Source organism: Primulina eburnea, chromosome 8 (assembly GCF_022965805.1).
Source record: "Primulina eburnea isolate SZY01 chromosome 8, ASM2296580v1, whole genome shotgun sequence".
Taxonomy (NCBI): domain Eukaryota; kingdom Viridiplantae; phylum Streptophyta; class Magnoliopsida; order Lamiales; family Gesneriaceae; genus Primulina; species Primulina eburnea.
In genome coordinates this window covers 5,526,785-5,545,107 of record NC_133108.1, presented here as the reverse complement: position 1 = coordinate 5,545,107, position 18,323 = coordinate 5,526,785, and the positions used below count along the sequence as shown (strand labels likewise).

General features: G+C 34.3%; 2 protein-coding genes and 1 pseudogene across 4 annotated transcripts; all 3 read right to left on the bottom strand.

Annotated features, from left to right (window-relative positions):
* Positions 1–1,442: 1,442 nt before the first annotated feature.
* Positions 1,443–6,562, bottom strand: LOC140838675 (U3 snoRNP-associated protein-like EMB2271). The gene is made up of 7 exons (XM_073205150.1): positions 5,978–6,562; positions 4,691–5,033; positions 3,775–3,999; positions 3,161–3,377; positions 2,867–3,042; positions 2,233–2,298; positions 1,443–2,079 (listed from the first exon to the last, which is right to left on the bottom strand). Exons 1-7 carry the CDS (start codon positions 6,412–6,414, stop codon positions 2,002–2,004), a joined length of 1,542 nt encoding a protein of 513 aa, XP_073061251.1. The 5' UTR covers positions 6,415–6,562; the 3' UTR covers positions 1,443–2,001.
* A 2,278-nt stretch (positions 6,563–8,840) lies between these two features.
* LOC140838923 (uncharacterized) lies at positions 8,841–9,877 on the bottom strand (annotated as a pseudogene).
* Positions 9,878–11,300: 1,423 nt separating this feature from the next.
* Positions 11,301–14,009, bottom strand: LOC140838674 (nuclear transcription factor Y subunit A-7-like). 3 transcript variants are annotated; one of them, XM_073205149.1, is made up of 6 exons: positions 13,864–14,009; positions 13,458–13,506; positions 12,545–12,675; positions 12,180–12,281; positions 11,938–12,102; positions 11,301–11,681 (listed from the first exon to the last, which is right to left on the bottom strand). In XM_073205149.1, exons 2-6 carry the CDS (start codon positions 13,483–13,485, stop codon positions 11,502–11,504), a joined length of 606 nt encoding a protein of 201 aa, XP_073061250.1. In that variant the 5' UTR covers positions 13,486–13,506; positions 13,864–14,009; the 3' UTR covers positions 11,301–11,501. The 3 variants fall into 3 exon arrangements, with proteins under 3 accessions (XP_073061250.1, XP_073061249.1, XP_073061248.1); XM_073205148.1 differs by lacking the exon at positions 13,864–14,009 and adding an exon at positions 13,586–13,857; XM_073205147.1 differs by lacking the exon at positions 13,864–14,009 and adding an exon at positions 13,590–13,857.
* Between the last annotated feature and the right edge of the window lie 4,314 nt (positions 14,010–18,323).

Sequence of the window (18,323 nt, the reverse complement as noted above, 5' to 3'; positions counted from 1 at the left end):
CAAAAACACAAGCATTTGAGTGTTGTATAGCCTAGTCATTTAGATAAATTTTAGTATGCTTTGTGGTTGCGGCAATGTCCGATCTTCCACATCAGAAAGAATTTTCTATGTGATTAGAATTGTGCGAGTTCCACTTTGAAAGTGAGCTTGAGTGTGTGTCATCCAAGAATAATTTATTTTTGAAGTTATTGGTGTCCCCTAAGTTGTTCTAAGGAGAGTTGTTGTTATCTCCTATTGTTGTAGGAACGATTTGTACCCATTGTTGATATAGTGGAGATTTTTTTTGTTGGACTTCGGTCTCGTGATTTTTCCCTAATTTGGGTTTTCCACGTAAAAAATCTCTGTGTTGTTTTCTTCATAATTATTATCATTGTTGATATCGTGAAAATATTTTGATCTGATATTATCGCTAAAAGGAAAAGAATCAACTCTTCCGATGTAAGAAAAATTATTTGGCTATCTTTCCCAACAAAAAACAAGCCAAGGAATAACTTTTATGCAATAAAACAATACAAACAATACAAAAAAAAAATCGTAAAAAGTTATGTGCAGTTACTGGAGATACGGCGGAGAGCCCAGCCATATGCCAAAACATGGTTAATTTTGAAGAGTGATGATAGAATTAGGGATCTTTCAACTCAATATCCCTCGCTCACACGCTCGAGTCTCTCGCAAAATGATCTGCACAACAACTTGGACTCAAGAAAACTTCCGAAATTTGAACCAAAATCAATCCAACCTTCACTTTCAAAAAAAAAATTAATAAACCCTACAGATTTCAAAATCGATGGCAATCGAGGACTAAATTCCACTCCAGGGGAGGAGATACAGGCAAAAAAAAGTGATAATCCTAGTAATCCTCAGCTCCATAAATATATGCGCGAACTTAGGAACGGAAATAAATATTCATTTATTATTTATTTTTTATTATTATCGTCATTTATGACATTTTTTGTTCAATAAATATATATTATTTTATTTTGATACTTTTTTTTTTTGAAAGATTTATGATACTTATTACTTATAGACTGGTTATCCCAAATATATTAAAAAAAGTAATAATAAATTTTTTTTATTAAAATTTATTCATTTCGTATTATAAATTAATATTCAAATGTTAATATTTTTTAAATTTAATAATTAATTAAATAAAATAACAATTAGTATTTAAAATAAAAAAACTCTCAATAGCAAAGTTCATCCTCATCTACACTGAATCAACATCTTACGCAATTTCTTCGTTACAGTATTCAACATGGTATAAATCGTACATATATGTCTTAGATTCGATAAAGTTTTGCTAGATCGAAAATAAATTTAGGATATGTTGACATTGTAATTTAAAAAATGATAATGATAATGATAATAATTGTTATTTCAAAAATGATAATAATAATTTATCATACACGAGCATCGCATTTCTTTGTCAACAAATATAATATAAAACAACAAAATACGTACATAATCACTACCCGCCACGCAAATGGGTGAATTGAAAAATAATATAGATAAAAAATTATTTCATCCCATCATATATTACTTCTACAATCTACAAAAATTAACGAAACAAAATTTAAGTACAGCTTCAGGCTGTGCCCGTGGTGATGTTTGGTTCAAAGCTTCTTCCGAAAAATGATAAACTCGGATTCCGATTACTTTGCTGATGTAAAATGAACTGAAAACAAATTACCCTTTGGAGACAATAAGCCATTGGAGACGAACTCGATCGACCCACGACTTGCCGGTATGAAAATGCTCTCCTCGGAAACGAATGACTGACCAATACAAAATCGCCGACTTAGTGTGATCAAGAGGTAAATTGTCGAAGGCAATCACACCAGTTATCCTGATCTTTTTTTCTCCAGAACTTAGGCTGATGAGATCAAAATTGGTAGTTGGATAAATAACTCCCAAATACTCGGAACATCACAATCAACAAGGGTAAAAAATACCCTTTTTTGTTATAGTGTAATCAAGCGAGAATTCAAATTTTGAATTGTGTCATGAAAGCACAAGCGGGTGTACTGAAACTCCATTTCTAGCGGCAGAAAGACGTCCCCACCTACCTAACCGTGGTTCCTGTCCAAAGAAGACACACTTCGACGTTAGATAATTGGAGCAACTATCAGCTATCATGATAAACCAAAGTCTGGCTACAATTCAGGTTCCATAGTAGCTTTTTTAAGATAACTTCGTATAGCTTTGCTGCATAAAGAGAAGAGAATGCATCACCTGCCCAACTCCGGCAATGAGAAATTTTCCAGATTTTGCAAAAGTCAAAGAATTTACAAATCCGACCTGCCATACATTGAGATATATGATAAACAGCAATAGAAACAAGTTAATTGATGTTGGATAATCAAGCCCAAGGAGCCGAATCTATGGTTAAAGATGAAGTCGCAAAATATTTTCATAGATTTGTCATATGAAACAAGTAACTACTTCTACTCTAGAGTTTTAGGTTCAAGCATATAAAAGACAAAAATTTCATCCATGAAAACAAGCACAATACTACAGTGCCAAGTTGAAGGTCTTACGAGGGTTCAGACAACAAGACAAACAATTCTAAATATTCAAACGCCCGTGGCACCCTCAGCATGCATGTATTACGCATCATAAGCACACAACAAGAATAAAGAAATCAAATTAAACACCAACACCAGACATAAATTAAATCCAAATTCCAAAGACACTAAAATTTGAAGATGGAAAGGAGAGGCAACTTTTAAAATGCCGGATATAAGTTGTTCAAGTGATATCCATGTGAATCACATATTCACATCAAATAAAACAACAAAAGCTAATAATGACAAATTAATAGACATAAGATTGCAATATAGTCACAATAGGACACAATAATACACACCAGGGGGAGCTCAAACAAAGGAGATATGCCTTTGGATTCGTTCTCAATTTTCCAAAGCCGTACCAAACCATTTCCAGCTCCCGAAGCAGCAAGATCACTGTTTCTGCATACAGTGATTGAATTAACCCAAGAAAGAGCTGTGGAACCACGTTTCTCTAAATCTAGGGCATTGTTTTCTGCAGAAGACCAAGTGCAACGAGGGACTTTGTCAAAGCGTCTCATACTATAACCACACAACTGATTTAAAAACACAGTTTTGAACATTGAGACGAATGGTATTGAAAGATTACTTGCCTTTATGGCCATTTGATAGCCCATTATTTTCACAACTGGGAACAGTACTTGAGGTATGAGCATTTTTTACAATATGAACAGGCTTCTTGCGCAGTACGTTCCAATGCTCGATGCTTCCATCATCGGAACCAGACAGGAATTCATCATTACTAATAAAGCAGCAGCATTCAAGGGAAGACGCAGAAGCCCGAAATATTAATTGTGATTCTTCCGGAACCTATTTTCCATATACCATAGGAAGACAATCAAATGATAGAACAAACTTAAATCTCCACTTATAAGTCTAATAAAATTGAAATTAAACCACAGCCAGGTTTAAAGTGTAAGCAATGATTGAGGAAGCAATAGAAATATTCAAAAAATTTCTCACAATTTCAGAATGGGCACTATGGCTTCATGTCTGAAAGCAGGGAATAAATGTGTCTAAATTGCATCTCTTATTTTTTATTAACTATAGACTGTGAATTTTGTTCCTTTTTATTCTAATTGTGCAAAGTTTGCAAGGCAATGTCATCACAAGAAAGAAAATATGCAGCACTCAACCTTTTTCACAAGCCCAAGATAAGATCGTTTTCGCTATCGTTTAAATCTCTTACCAAAAGACTTGATATTACCTTCCACAAATGCATGGTCCGGTCACGTCCAACAGTCAATACACGTTCTTTCCTCAAGCTGTCAATTGTTAACACCTCACTTTGGTGTCCAAACAATGTGTTTATGTAAGTTCTATCTTCTCCATTCCAAATTTTTATAGATCTATCAAATGAACCAGAAAAGAGTTCTGAAGACCCCTGTCTGAATGTTAAGCAAGAGACAGGTCCTTTGTGTCCCGGAAAAGCCTGCAAATGATGAAATTGGTGAGATATGCCATTAAATTACAACTTAAGTATTTCAGTGGAATTTTCTGTTTAGAAATAGAAACAGAAAAACATGTGTCTGAGTTACACTGATAGTGAATAATCAACATCCATAAAATTCATTAACTTGTTAAAAGATGACGATCTTTTAAAAACGGAATAACAGGTTTTGTTACCAGAACGCCGAAATAGAAGAACTAATAATCCACAGGCTCTAAAGGAAAGTCAATATGTACAAACAATGATTGTGGAGAAATATCTAAGGTATTTTTTTGTCACGTTCCAGCCCCCCACGCCCTTTCAAATTCTAATAAGTGAAACCAAATGTTACAGTCTTTCTTCTCCCAAAACATAACTTCAAACATTGTACATCTCCCAACAAAATAATTACTTTTCAATCACAATGCACCAGTCCCTAGAAATGCTCAATTACCATATTACTACACTTCTAGTCTAATCTGATAAACTGTACTTCAAAGGTTTAAAGATACTGTATAACTTTAGAAAAACTATATACACCTCAAATGACATCATTAACTCAGCATATTCTCGCATAAAATGATATCTACTAGAAATAAATTCTCTCTCAGAAACTAAACCAAATATAGCCCAAAATTTCCTTCAAGGAATGTGCTAAAATTTGAACATTTAGGTCGGGATCATCTAAAAATACCTGAATATGCTCTCGTGTACGCACGTCCCACAAATGAACATGTCGATCTAAGCCTCCACTAGCCAAATACCGCCCATCAGAGCTAATAGCCAGTGCTAGAACGTGTTTACTATGCTTAGTAGCTCGACCTTGTGGGTCTTTTACGCCATGAGACTTTAGAACTTCATCACTAGGCCATGTATACTTTTCAGTTTTCCCATTAATAATATCCCAATGTTCTATGGTACCATTTTTGGAAGCTGAAAATCCTCTCGAGTCATCCTCAGATAGAGCCACAGCAGTAACAGGTTGCTGGTGTTTTACAAGAAGCCGGAATCCCTCACTTGGTTCTGGCTTTTGAACCCTGCGAATTAACATACACATATCAATTACATTTGGCAGAAATGACATTAAAAGAATTAAATGGAAGTTCATCATCATGTACACTTGCACATAAGCATAGATAAAGGCACTAGGCAGTAGTCATGGCTTTTGCATACGAGAGATGGCGAGCAAGATGAGAATACAATATGCTAGCCATGTAGATAGGACCAAGCCCAGATTCATAGAAACATGCCATCGCGACTATCCTATTCAATATCTGAGACTATCTTGTCCCAGAGAGCCTGGCGTAGCAACACTCAGCATCAGCATTCTCTCGCCAGTAAAAATAAATTGATCAAATGAAAAAAATATTTCATTACATTGGCTCTGGCATTGGAATTTCTGCTAACCCGATCCATGTGACGATCCGAGGAGCAAAAGTATGTAATTTGAATAAGTTGACATGCCAAGAGCAACGGGCTCCTGTGGGATAGTCTAGTCCCCCAACACAGACCACAAAGTTGGATAACTTTCATAGCGAAACACAGATTTGTAGGCATGAACTTAAATTTAGGAATCTGACAGGAAACCAATCAGCTATTGACTTTCGCCCGTGCTTAAACAATTAATAGTGGCAAATAGAAATATCTAAAACTGAAAAACTTAAAAAGAACGTAACATAAATATCTCAAACTAAGATATCTCCTGAAAATCTAACTTTTAGGACCCCGTCACAAAATACACCAACATCGAATTCCAATCACTCTTATCACTCAAAAGACGAGAAAACATGAGATAACAAATTCAGTTATGATACTCCAGTAGAAACTCGTGTATTTAGCTAAATCATTAGTGTCCCAAACCTAATGCTAGGTAATTAAATCTTGCGCTAGCATTCCAGCAACAACACCAATAAGTGTGTCAACGACTACTTAGGAAAAACCCAAACTTTCAGAAGACAAAACGTACAGTAACAAGAAATACCTTTCCCCAATAGCTCTGCGGAGGCGGCCGCTCTCTTCCAGCTGCTCCTGCTGCAAAAGCTTCGCAATAAGTGAATCCCTCTCTCCCTCCCTCTCCGTACGAGCTTCATCCCCGTCCTCCAATACATCTTCTACTTTTCTCCTTTTCTCCAACATTGCGTGCGCCAACCGCTTCCTCTTCTCCGCCGGCGTCTCGTCTATCTCTTCTTCCATCTCCTCCGCTCGCCCCCTATCACCATCCGAATCAAATGCTTCTCCTTCATCATCACTGCTTTCAATGTTTTCGTCACCTCCATTGCGAAACTTACGGCGGCGCTTCGGATCAGAATCTTCGAAAAATGGATCCCGTGTAACGGAGAACTGCTTCTTATTGCTAATCTTGCCCTTGTTCTCCTGGTCCGAAGGCTTCTTCTTCTTCTTCAAATGCTTTCCCTTCATGGCTGGTGATAGAGGATGCTTGTATGTGTTGCAGCAGCCAAAATCTTGAATGCTCCTCCGTTGATGGCTTCGGGGGTGAAGTAAAAATTTTACAGTCGATCCACAGAACTGAGGTTTAGCGGTAGGGTTTTCTGACGTCCCCGTATAATTATAAAAATTGCAGGGTAGCCCATAACTTAATCCAATTAGAATTTTTGCCCACCAACAAATCTGGATGGCTCATTAGTCATTATAACTTATAAGCATCTACTGGACTTTACTGGGCCTCGTGCGATCCCCAATTGGGCCATCAAAAAATTAAAGCGTTCAATATGCAATAAGCTATTCTCTGAAGGGCCTCGTGCGATCCCCAACTGGACTTTACTTCCTCTCGAGCACATAAGGTCGAATAACATATATCACATATCCACACACAAAAAATAAAACAGCTCTTTTTGAGGTCAAAAACTCTAGTATCAGGCATAAAAAAACCACGATATGTGACATATATATCATGCATGAATACAATGCATCAATATGTGCAAAGATATCAGGATATCGAGAGCCAAATTATCGATATCAACAATTATACATAATACGCTCGAGCTGGTCTATGGCTTAGCGGACCGTGCCTGGGATATGGTCCATCTTCGAAGCCAACAACTACCTAAAATGAATCGAATCGATGTAACCAAACATTTTCATGACGTAATATCATATCATATACATACAACGATCTCAATCGAAATATAAGTGGATCTCAATTATAGACAAAATCAATATGATGTGTTCAATGGTATTGATGTGTTTAACTAAAATAAAATTATGTGTGTGCAAAAGAAATATTTTATTTTATTTTGCACATCAATTATCAACTCATAATACGCGACACAACGTATAAGGGCATCCGCATTCGTTATCATTATAACACTCATCACCTCATCAAAAAACGTAGGGTCCACATGACACATACATATTATAATAACACATCTATTCTCACACATTCATTTTAACATTAACATTCATTATTTGTAGGTCACGATGTCCACTCATTCATCTTATTTTAATTTAAAAATAAATAAATTCAATTTCAAATTATTTACAAAATTTAAAATATTATTATGTTACATAAATAATAGTATGTTTTTATATATTTAGTACGTACTTTTATCTTATTTTCTGAAAGGATCGGTGTTTAGAAGGGGGGTTGAATAAACACTCTTCAAAATTAAAAAATACTTTGACAATTTGAGTTTAGTTTTGTTATAAACTGATACTAGGTATCACGTCGGTCAATGACAATCAGTTAAACTGAATGAAACAGTTACGGAAAATAAACTGACTGAAAGATAGAGTATCTAACTGAAAAATAACGACTGAAGTAAAGATAACACAATTTGTTTCTGGATGTTCGGAGACTTGAATAACTCCTACTCACCCCTTCTATCACGAAGATAGGATATCCACTAAAACACTTTGATAAAATACAAGATACTGCACTGACCCACTTCAGTTTGGACTTATCACTTTGCCACAACTGAAACTCTTAGTATATAACACTTTTACAGATGGTAACTGATCTTAGCACAACTTAAAAAAACTTTATGAAAGATTACACAGTGCTATTTAAGCTCGAGGATGTAGCCTTGAATGCTACTGATATAACCAGTAAGCGTGAGCTTTTAACTTCTGAATGTGAGTAGATATTTTTGCAGCGTAACAGCAAGTAGAATGTAATAGCTGAAATCAGTCGTTGTTTCTTCGGCTGCTATATTCGTTTATTTATAGGCTTCTCTCTCAACGGTAACATTGAAAGATATTTGAATATTCTAACAGTTGATTGACACGTCGATATACTCTGACAGTCGTACACTGCTTATTCTGAAATGTGGCGTTACACTACCAGTTGCAGGTAGTTGTACTATTTGTCAGTTGTTGCTTTCAACTGATGACGTGTACAGCTGAGAGATCAGCTGATAAAGAGTCAGTTGACGAGAATGACTGAGGAGATGTTCAGCTAAAAGAGCAGCTAGCTGTTCAGTTATAATTCAGTTGCGTCGATCAGTTAGCTAAATTCAGTTGCTTAGTTCAGTTAGTTTATCTTTTTGTCAAACACCGGAATTTAGTTTCCAACATTTTCTCAATGTTATTTATTTGAAATTAAATTTTATTATAAACTTAAAATGAAACGTGACAACATATAAAAATAAATAACACTTTCATAAAAATAAAAAAACATATAAATTAAACGTAAGAGAAATTGTAAAATACTAATTCAAAGGTTGTTGTTATATTGTGACCAAATATGTTCAACTAAGTCGGCACGAAGTTGGTGATGCACATGAGTATCACGTGTTTTGGAATTTGTTCGGAGATATTCATGAAATTCTCGGTTTGAGCCTTGGATGGGTTGTGCAGGTTCGTCACATTCATCGTTGTACCAATTGTCACGTGAACCCATCATCTTCAACAATCATGTTATATAAAATAATGCATTCTCACATAATATGTTTTAACTTTTTTCCGTACCAATAACGAGCTGGACCTTTGACAATTGCACATCGAGCTTGGAGCACCTCAAATACTCGTTCAACATCTTTTCTTGCAGACTCTTGTCTTTCCTTAAAAAGCCTCTCTTTGGATCCTCTGGGCAAGGAAAAGCCTTAACGAAAGTAGCTCATTCCGGATATATTTCATCTGTTAAATAATATCCATTCGTATATTGAGTCTCGTTGACCATGAAATTAATCTCTGGGGCATTTCCTTGCTAGAAGTTATTGAATATGGGAGATTCGTACAACACGTTAAGATCATTAAGTGAACCGACGACACCAAAGAATGTATGCCATATCCACAAGTCTTGTGACGCGACCGCTTCAAGCATGATTGTTGGTGACCCATGGCCTCTTGTAAACTGGCATTTCCAAGCAACTAGGCAATTTTTCCATTCTCAGTGCATGCAATCAAGGCTACCAAACATTCTAGGGAACCCGTGCCTCTCATCATGCATTTGAAGAAGACGTTGAACATCATCAGCATTTGGCCTTCTCAAATATCGATCACTAAATAGTTCAACCACATATCCACAGAACTTGAAAAGACACTTGATGGCAGTTGATTCACACATGCGTAGGTACTCGTCAAGATGGTCGGCCGGGACTCCATACGTCAATTGACGAATTGTAGCCGTACATTTTTGCAGTGGTGACAAGATTTTTCTTCTCGCAGCATCGTCCCTTTGCTGAAAATATGGTGAACGATTCTCAAGTGCATTCACTATTCGAAAGAATAACTCTCTTCGCATGCGAAATCTTCTTCGAAATATTTGATCTGGATACACCGGGTTTGTGGAGAAATAATCATTGAACAACCTCGCATGTCCGGCTTCACGATTTCTTTGGATGAACCTTCTTCTTCTTCGCATCACGTTATTACTTTGATATTCTTCAACTATTTGTCGGCTTTGTGGAAGTATGAATGACATTAGCTCTTTCCCCGGATCATAATCTTTATCATCAACTTCAACTTGGATTTCGTTTTCCTGGAATATTGAGACATTTTCGAGGAAACAAATTCAAATCTACATGTTTGCCAAATGGTATGTTTGTAGAATAGAGAATTGTATATCACATGGTGTCGATATATTTTAAAATTTGCAACGACTATATTCTAACGAATACTTTCCAACGACCATATTTGCAACGGCTATATTCCAACGACTACTTTTCAACAACTACATTAATTGATCGGAGAATTACATTAACGGAAATGAAAATTACATTAAATGAAAATTACAATAATAACAAAAAATTAAATATTACATCTCCCTTAATATCTTGATATAGATGAATATTTAATTTTTTTATTAAATTAGTCGTTAATTAGCCGTTAAAATTATTTTTTAATATTTTTAATAAAACTAACCGTTACAATTTTAATATTTTTACAAATAAATAATCTTTATTATATTAATTTAAATAAATTATTAAATTAATACATATATATATTAGATATATAAATACATGTAATAATTAATGGGACCACTCCTTTGAAATTCAAAAAATAATAAAAAAATATTAAAAAAATGGAATGACGTGGGATGTTCAAAGAATTGAATTCCCATATGATGTGGCACAAGTGGGTAGATGATCATTGATATGAACACTTCGTTGGTTTGAACACCAATATAGGTGTCTTAATACCACACAAATTAACAAATAACAAATAAATCATATATAGGATTATCATATGTTTTTGTATAAATCATATATAGGATTATCATATGTTTTTGTCAGACATCCTGAAAATAACCGATCTCTATGTGCCTCAACCAATTTATTAATAATTTAAATTTTCAAGAAAATCATGAAAATGTCATTCAGATAAATCATCTTAATATTAATTTAAATAATCGTGTAATCATATAAAAGTCATAAATAATTTAAATTCAACTAAGTTTCCAACTATTTATACACTTTAAATTCGTAAAATTGCACTATTCAATTAATAAAATATTTAAAAGCAATCATTTCTACTTTAAATCGTCACATAATATTTTTTTAAGTTCTAAATGACGTTAAATTAATGTTTAATTATATGACTTTTCTAATTTCCCAAACTTTGAAGCTTATATCAAGAATTCGCATTTTAATTTTCAACAATTATCTTTAATGATTACAAGGCATCGAACTATTAAATATTCGAATTATACATATCAATGATTTGGAAATCCCATAATTCATAATCTGAAATTTTTAAGAAATGATAACAATTTCTGTAATTTGATCGATACCTCCTCGAATCAACTAAAAATGTGTACCTACATTGAAAAAAAGACAACAATTATCAATATTGGTACTAAAATCGTACTGATCGAACCCATAAATTTGATCACACAAGGAGAGGAGAACTAAAGTTACACCATTACTTGATAAGGTAACCATGCAATTCTTAAATTCTTGATACGTTGAAATCCAACAGTTCCCTACAAAAACCTATAACTTGATTTACACACACACGTCTAACTGGTGCTGCCAAATGCAACAAAAAGGAAGTTGCAGAACCCTCTACACGAAATCTTTAGGGTGACCCTCATTTATACTTTATCTTCAAGAAACACTTTCTGAAGAATTAGGGGCTTCCTTTTCACAGTTGAGGTTGATGTCGTTCTTTGATTTACCACTCGATTCCTCCCTGTTTTGCTGGTTTTCATTCTTCTTCTGGAAACGACCTCCTGTTCCCCTGTTTCTCCTCAGTGCATGCAAATGCCGAGATTCATGCAAGTATGGCTGCGATATTGTTCAAATGGGTAAATCTTAAGTTCAGATTTTCAGAGACAGGACCTTACGAGCAAAAAGAAACTGCTGCTTTGCACCCGGTTCAGTGAAATGATGCCTGGTTTTAAAGGTCTAAAAACATGACTCACTTGGTAAAAGTGCAACTGTGCAAGTCTAGTTCATTAAATCAAAAACACGAATGAAGAAATCAATAATAATTGAACAATGATGGTCCAGGCAAGAACCGCGTACAATGCCCATAAAATACCTTCCTAGATTTCATAAGTTTATTTTCTGACTCAGCCTTTGCACGAGATTGTCTACGCCTCATGATGCCATGATATTGCTTGGCATTGACGAAGACAGGCTCCTCAACTGCGCCTGATGGCAGAGGAACACCACCCTGCTGAATTCCCATCAACTGAAGGTGGACCTTAATTGAGAAAGAACGGATTTTAAACTTTCAGAAACGTCTGCCAATATTAAAACAAAAGGTGGACACTAGCGTACCATAGGCTGTGAAGGATAAGGCTGTGCTGGATAAGGTTGTGTCTCATAGGGTGCAAATATACTTCTATAGTAAGGATCTGGATATGGGTAAGCTGTCTGTGCCTGCGAGATATAATTCTTCAGGTGAACTAATGAAATAATAGAACTGGAAAGTACCAGCCAGCCTGCAAACTCAATAACATATTTTCCACAAAGAATTAACTATCAGGGCAAAAAAAAAAGCACGAACTGTGTGAAAGATAACTGAAAGCATCTGATATCTAATAAAGGAGATAAGAAACAGAGGGTTCTGTAAATCAAAATTTGACTAAAGTTTTAGTTTATAAACTGACATGAAAACAACCAGCATTAAATGATTGAATTACATTTCCAAATCCAATTTGAGCGGTCGCGGGATAGTGCATTGCTGGTGATATACCAGGATGTCCGTTAGCCATGGAAGAAGACTGAATTTGAGATTCTGTGAGCTTTTGTTGCTCCTCAGCCTCACCATTCTCTGAAACCAATACACTAATTAGACAACCCAAACATAGTTACATAAATAAACTAGTCCATAAATTGGAAAAGAATGATGCTACAATATTATCTTCCATCACCAAAAAAAAACCGATACAAAAATTCAAATTGCCAAAATCTCATGATATGATTGATGTAAATTGTAAATATCTATATACATGTTGTACCTATCACTATCCATTGAAAACAGAGGAAATTCAAGCCCATATTAAAAGAAACAAAAAAACACAGGCTTATCCTTCCATATGTCTGAACAAAAAGAATGTATTTAGGAAACTATATACAAAGACATACTGATTTTATCATCCCAACTTCAAATGAAGAACAAAGTGACATAAAATTCATCACCAAAACATCAGCAGAAATCTGTAGGTTTATGGGTTCAACGTTTTCACATATTTTGATCCAAATAGTAACCTTTGATTGTTAAATATCACTGATGAAACATTCTAAAATATTATATAATATTGTCATAAGTGTAATTCTATCAATGAACTTATGTACGCAAAGTGCAAAGGATTCTTTGAAACAAAATGATGTGACATATTCAGAAGAAGGATTAAGAATGTTTTGCAGAATTCTATTCGTTACACGGTATAACACCTCATAAGAGCATTGACAAATGAGCTTAGAGGTCTTTTCAAGACAAACCAAAGTTCTTACCGTGACTTCCCATTTTCAAGCAATTCAGCGGTTTCGTATAACCTTATAAATAAAATTCTACAGTAGGATAAAACGAGAAAAACTACATTGCGACTTTACCAGCAAGGTCGTGAACGGAGGAGGTCATTAGGCAGCTCGTCTCAGCAGCCTACATCCAGAACCACAAAATTTTCAGTAAACAGTATGTATTGCACACCCCAAAAAATATAATTCTTCTTCACACGCACACACCAATAAACTATTAATCGGCTCCACATAGACATGCATCTGTATTTTCATTCCCGACAGACTTTTCAATCACCATGGATCGGCTCACTTAAGCACGCAATTTTTCCAGAAAAATCCAGACTCCATCCAAAAATTACGTGTAGAAACAGCAAATATTCAAAACAGTGAATTGCTGAATTTAGTAACTGATTTCCATTCAGCACCATTACATTAAAAACAAAAATCAGCAATACGTTGAAAAATCAGCTAATTAGGGTTCGGGATTAGAAATTTTCACCCGCCAATAATTCTCGGGTGCCTCTGTGGATCTCGCCCCGTGTCGCTCGAGGTTTTATTCCGTGCGGTTGGATGCAGGTTGAGATTGGTTATGTGGTAGTCTGGAGCTTGAAAAGGGGCGGCTAAATTGTTGATGGGAAAGGGGTAAATACCATTTTTAACTTAATTTGTACTTTCACTGCAGCCCAGTTCCCTCTAATCTAATCTCTTCTTCTTCTTTTTACCATTTTTAGTCGCGGTAACTTCGGAGAAAAAACAACAATAAACATTTAGTAAATAAAAATAAAATGTCAGTTTAAATTTTCTTTTATGTTTTATGTATCGTTGAATCAACGGGAAATTGATCTTCAGTATCCAGTCGTCGATTTTTTTTGTCTTCAGTCTCTAGGTACTTTTTTAGTACCACATTTCCACATGAAGTGTATCACATTTCCACATGAAATGTACCATATTTTGTATGACATAATACCACAATTTTGTGGATAGAGAGTGAACCCAAAGAAATGTTTTAATTGGGGATTTTTCATCAACTTCCCCAATCAACTCTAGTACAGTATTTATTTCTTTTTTTTATTGATTTTAATCATTATTGTCAAAATCATGTAATTAAACAATATATCATAACTAGAATTTTTAATTATGTTGTCAATCATACGTATACATCTCATGAAATTTGTTTAACCATGTATTTACAAAAATTTAGCGATAATATTGGTCATTTAATTATATGATTTTGAGGAGAGATATCTAAAATTTATCAAAAGAACATAATTAAATTACTATAATTCATCAAATAAATATACATGGCTAAAAATGTCGCACAACAACTAAAATCGATATTTTTCCTAAATAAAGTTTTATAAAAATGAATATTGTCATATTAAATCGAGACTTGTGTTAAATTCAGTTTTTCAATGGTCTGATTCAGTAATAATTTTACTGTTGTCCATAACTTTTATTTTATTTGGGGCTGAGGACTGGTTTATTAAAGCGGTCTAAACCCAATACTTTGTCTTAAATTCGAGACATTAGTGCGCATAGACTACAAGTCATTGGCTATTGCTGGCGAGTACTCGTAACTTTATTCACATCTTCACCGTAGCTCTGGAAAATGTAACCACGAAGGCGTTTTTTCCCCTTGTAATTTCACACTAAAATCTGTGCATGGATGTGCATCATTTCATTGTCACAAATAATACGAGTGAACTTTTCGGTAGTAAATTTAGAGATATTATTGGATTGAACTTTTTTGTTTTGCGGTCTTGGGAGCTTCACTTAGTGGCAGTGGTTTGAGTGGTTTGATACAGACGAGATGCCATCTTCTTCCTTGATTAATTTTAAATGCAGTTGCAAAAGTCTCCTTGGTAGAGATTGGGATGTCATAATTAAGCATATTTATAGAGAACAAAATCGGGTTGCTGATTTTATAGCATATGAAGCACTAAACTAGTAAAGAAATTCGAGAGCTATTCCGGTTCCCCCCGCATAAGCTACAAGGGATTAAAGACGAACACAAAGTAGAGGAGTTCCTGTTAAGATTGGAATTTGGACCTAACTCAACCCCAAAAGCTAGCTATAGGGAGGAGGATTGTCCAATCCCATATATACCACTCAAAGGTTATTTATCCAACCGATGTGGAACAATTAACACACCACTCTCACGCCCATGAATGAACATCTGGAGCATGATGTTTACAAATGACCCAATTATGGGAAGAACGGGTGGTCTAATTATAGGCAGTCCAACACATAACGGTGAAACCCGAGCTCTGATACCATGTTAAGAATGGAAATTGATGTTAAGATTGGAACTTGGACCTAACTCAACCTCAAAAGTTAGCTCTAGGGGGGAGGATTGTCCAATCCCATATATAACACTCAAAGGCTACGTTTGGTTGGAAGGATAGGATAAACTAATGATTAGTACGTAAATGATAAAGAAAATGATTGTGGTAGGATTGTAATATATGGTGTAAAATAATATTATGTTTGGTAAAATTTTTAAGTGTAGGATAATTTTGAATTTTTTGATAAACAGACGAAATTGCCCTTCCCTCTCGCGACGGCGACAGTGGCCGGCGGGCGGTCGGAAATGGTCTGCCGGAAAAGATCGGACTGCCGGAAATTACCGACGGATTCTGAAAAACCGTCGCTAATAGCGACGGTTTTTTGAGAAACTGTCGCCGATCTTGTTTTGAATTATTTTAATTACTAAAAATTTGACATTTTGCGACGGTTTATTACAAAACCGTCGCTATTGGCGACGGATTGTTTGCAAACCGTCGCTAACCGGCTGTCGGCCGGTGTTCGGCCGGCAATCGGCAGTTCGTCGCCGGTCTGCCCGTGCTCGGCCGCGGTCGGCGGTCCGTCGGTGGTCGGCCGGCGGCGGGAAGTGGTGGTGAGTTTGAATTTAGGAGAAGGGTAAAATTGGAAAAATAGGAGGTATTAAGAGTGGGATAAATAATCCTAGGGGATGATGAGGTATTATTTTAACCTACCTAATATAACCTAATCATTCATAGGAGGGATTGAGTTGGTTAAATAATCACGTGAACCAAACAGCTGACTAGGTAGGATAAAATAATCAATCCCGGCTTATCACCCGAACCAAACGCAACCAAATGTTATTTATCCAACTGATGTGGGACAATTAACAGTTCTAATAAATTAATTTTTTAGAGATCAAAACTTGTGTGAGACGATTTCACTGATCATATTTTATGAGACGAATATCATATTTAGGTCATCCATGAAAAAATATTACTTTTTATGCTAACAACATTACTTTTTATTATGAATATCGGTAGTGTTAACCCGTCTCACAGATAAAGATTCGTAAGATCATCTCACAAAAGACATATTCTTGATTTAGATATCGGTTCAAATGTGGTCATGAAATTTTACTTGCGATAATATTTAGGTGAAAGACTTATCATTCGATAAACACTTGCCACGTTTTAGCAATATCTATTATTGTATTCTAAAAAGTGATTGTTTAATGGATCTTGAGCACTATTTACTGTGGTTATTTTTGGTTGGTGGGATAAACAAGGGATTATTTAATAGTCTCAATCAATCTTATGTTTATCTCGTTTTTAACAAAAGTGGGACGAGCCATTTGGCCCGCACTCGACCCGAACTGTTCACATTAATTTCAAGATGATTTGTCCCGTCTCCATGGTGTGATAAATTATCATCACTTGAATATTGACTTTTATAACCTTAAATTTAAAAATAAAAAATATCATATTCCTTCCAAAAAAAAATATCTATTTTTCTCTTTAAAAAAAACTTATTTATAAATTCCAATTTAATTTTATTATTTATTTGAATAAAATTAATTTTAATAAAGTAATTTTATTAATATTTAAATATTTATCAAGATAGTACTTTTAATTATGTTATTACTCACAATTTTAGTTATTTTCAAATAATATTACTATACAGAAAAATAATAAATAAAAGATATAAATTAACGATGGTAATAATATTAATGAATTGAATAATATCAAATTTGTACCCCACTATTCAAAATTTTACTCATATTTTAATTATTACAATAATTGCATACTTACGAATTTAATTATAATAAATATATTAATATTATTTTTATTAAATCTAAATTACAAATATAAATATTAAATTATATGGCCAATTATTTTAAATATATAAATTTAACTACCACTAGGGACATTTTGGTCATGGCAATAAAATTTACAGAATTAATCCATCATTTTAAAATCAAATCAAACACCATGTTACTTATCCTACCATACTATTAATCTATATATCTCATTTTTTAATCACTCTTACCAAACGTAGCATGTGTGTAAGTTTATACTTGTCATTATTTATTACTTTATTGTAATAGAGCCGAAACCAAAATTTTGGGTATACTAAACTACTCTCTATTTTTATTTTAATTGTTTAACTAATTCAGTGTGTAATTAACAATTAAGTTGTACGACCAATTATTATTCCATCCATGTAATTTCGAAAACTTATCTATTCAACATTTTTATCACAAGTGTGTTCGATGTTTTCATAATCGGGTCGGTGATCGAATCGATCCATTTTAAAAATGATTTAATCGTCAGATCGATTTAACCGGACAGTCGGATCAAAAGACTGTTATAATATATCAAATAATAATATAATATATTTTAAATTATAAATATGTTATAAGTGTATATAAATAATAAAATATATGTTTATGCAATTTTAATTTTAAAAACATAAATATAGTTATTATATATATAAATATAATAAAAAAATCAAAATAAGGTCTAATACTATAAGGCATTGTTTGGTGTGGAGTGATTGATTTTTAATCATTCACTTATCATGTGTTTGGTGTGCTACGTGTGCATGATTAAGATTGTGATAGGCTCGTTCAGCCCGCACCCGGCCCACACTGTATGCATTATTATCTTCTTGTTGGTGGTTACACAATCCTTTGTG

Bases quoted from the DNA above. Each gene is read 5' to 3' on its own strand.
- LOC140838675 (XM_073205150.1), bottom strand. From the start codon at position 6,414: ATGAAGGGAAAGCATTTGAAGAAGAAGAAGAAGCCTTCGGACCAGGAG. The intron at 5,034-5,977 runs GTATTTCTTGTT...GTTAATTCGCAG, and splicing joins CGCAGAGCTATTGGGGAAAG to GGTTCAAAAGCCAGAACCAA. The intron at 2,299-2,866 runs GTGTGTATTATT...AATGTATGGCAG, and splicing joins CTTTGTTTGAGCTCCCCCTG to GTCGGATTTGTAAATTCTTT.
- LOC140838674 (XM_073205147.1), bottom strand. From the start codon at position 13,637: ATGAAAATACAGATGCATGTCTATGTGGAGCCGATTAATAGTTTATTG. The intron at 12,282-12,544 runs GTAATTCAATCA...TATATCTCGCAG, and splicing joins CTCAAATTGGATTTGGAAAT to GCACAGACAGCTTACCCATA. The intron at 12,103-12,179 runs GTACGCTAGTGT...TTCTCAATTAAG, and splicing joins CTTATCCTTCACAGCCTATG to GTCCACCTTCAGTTGATGGG.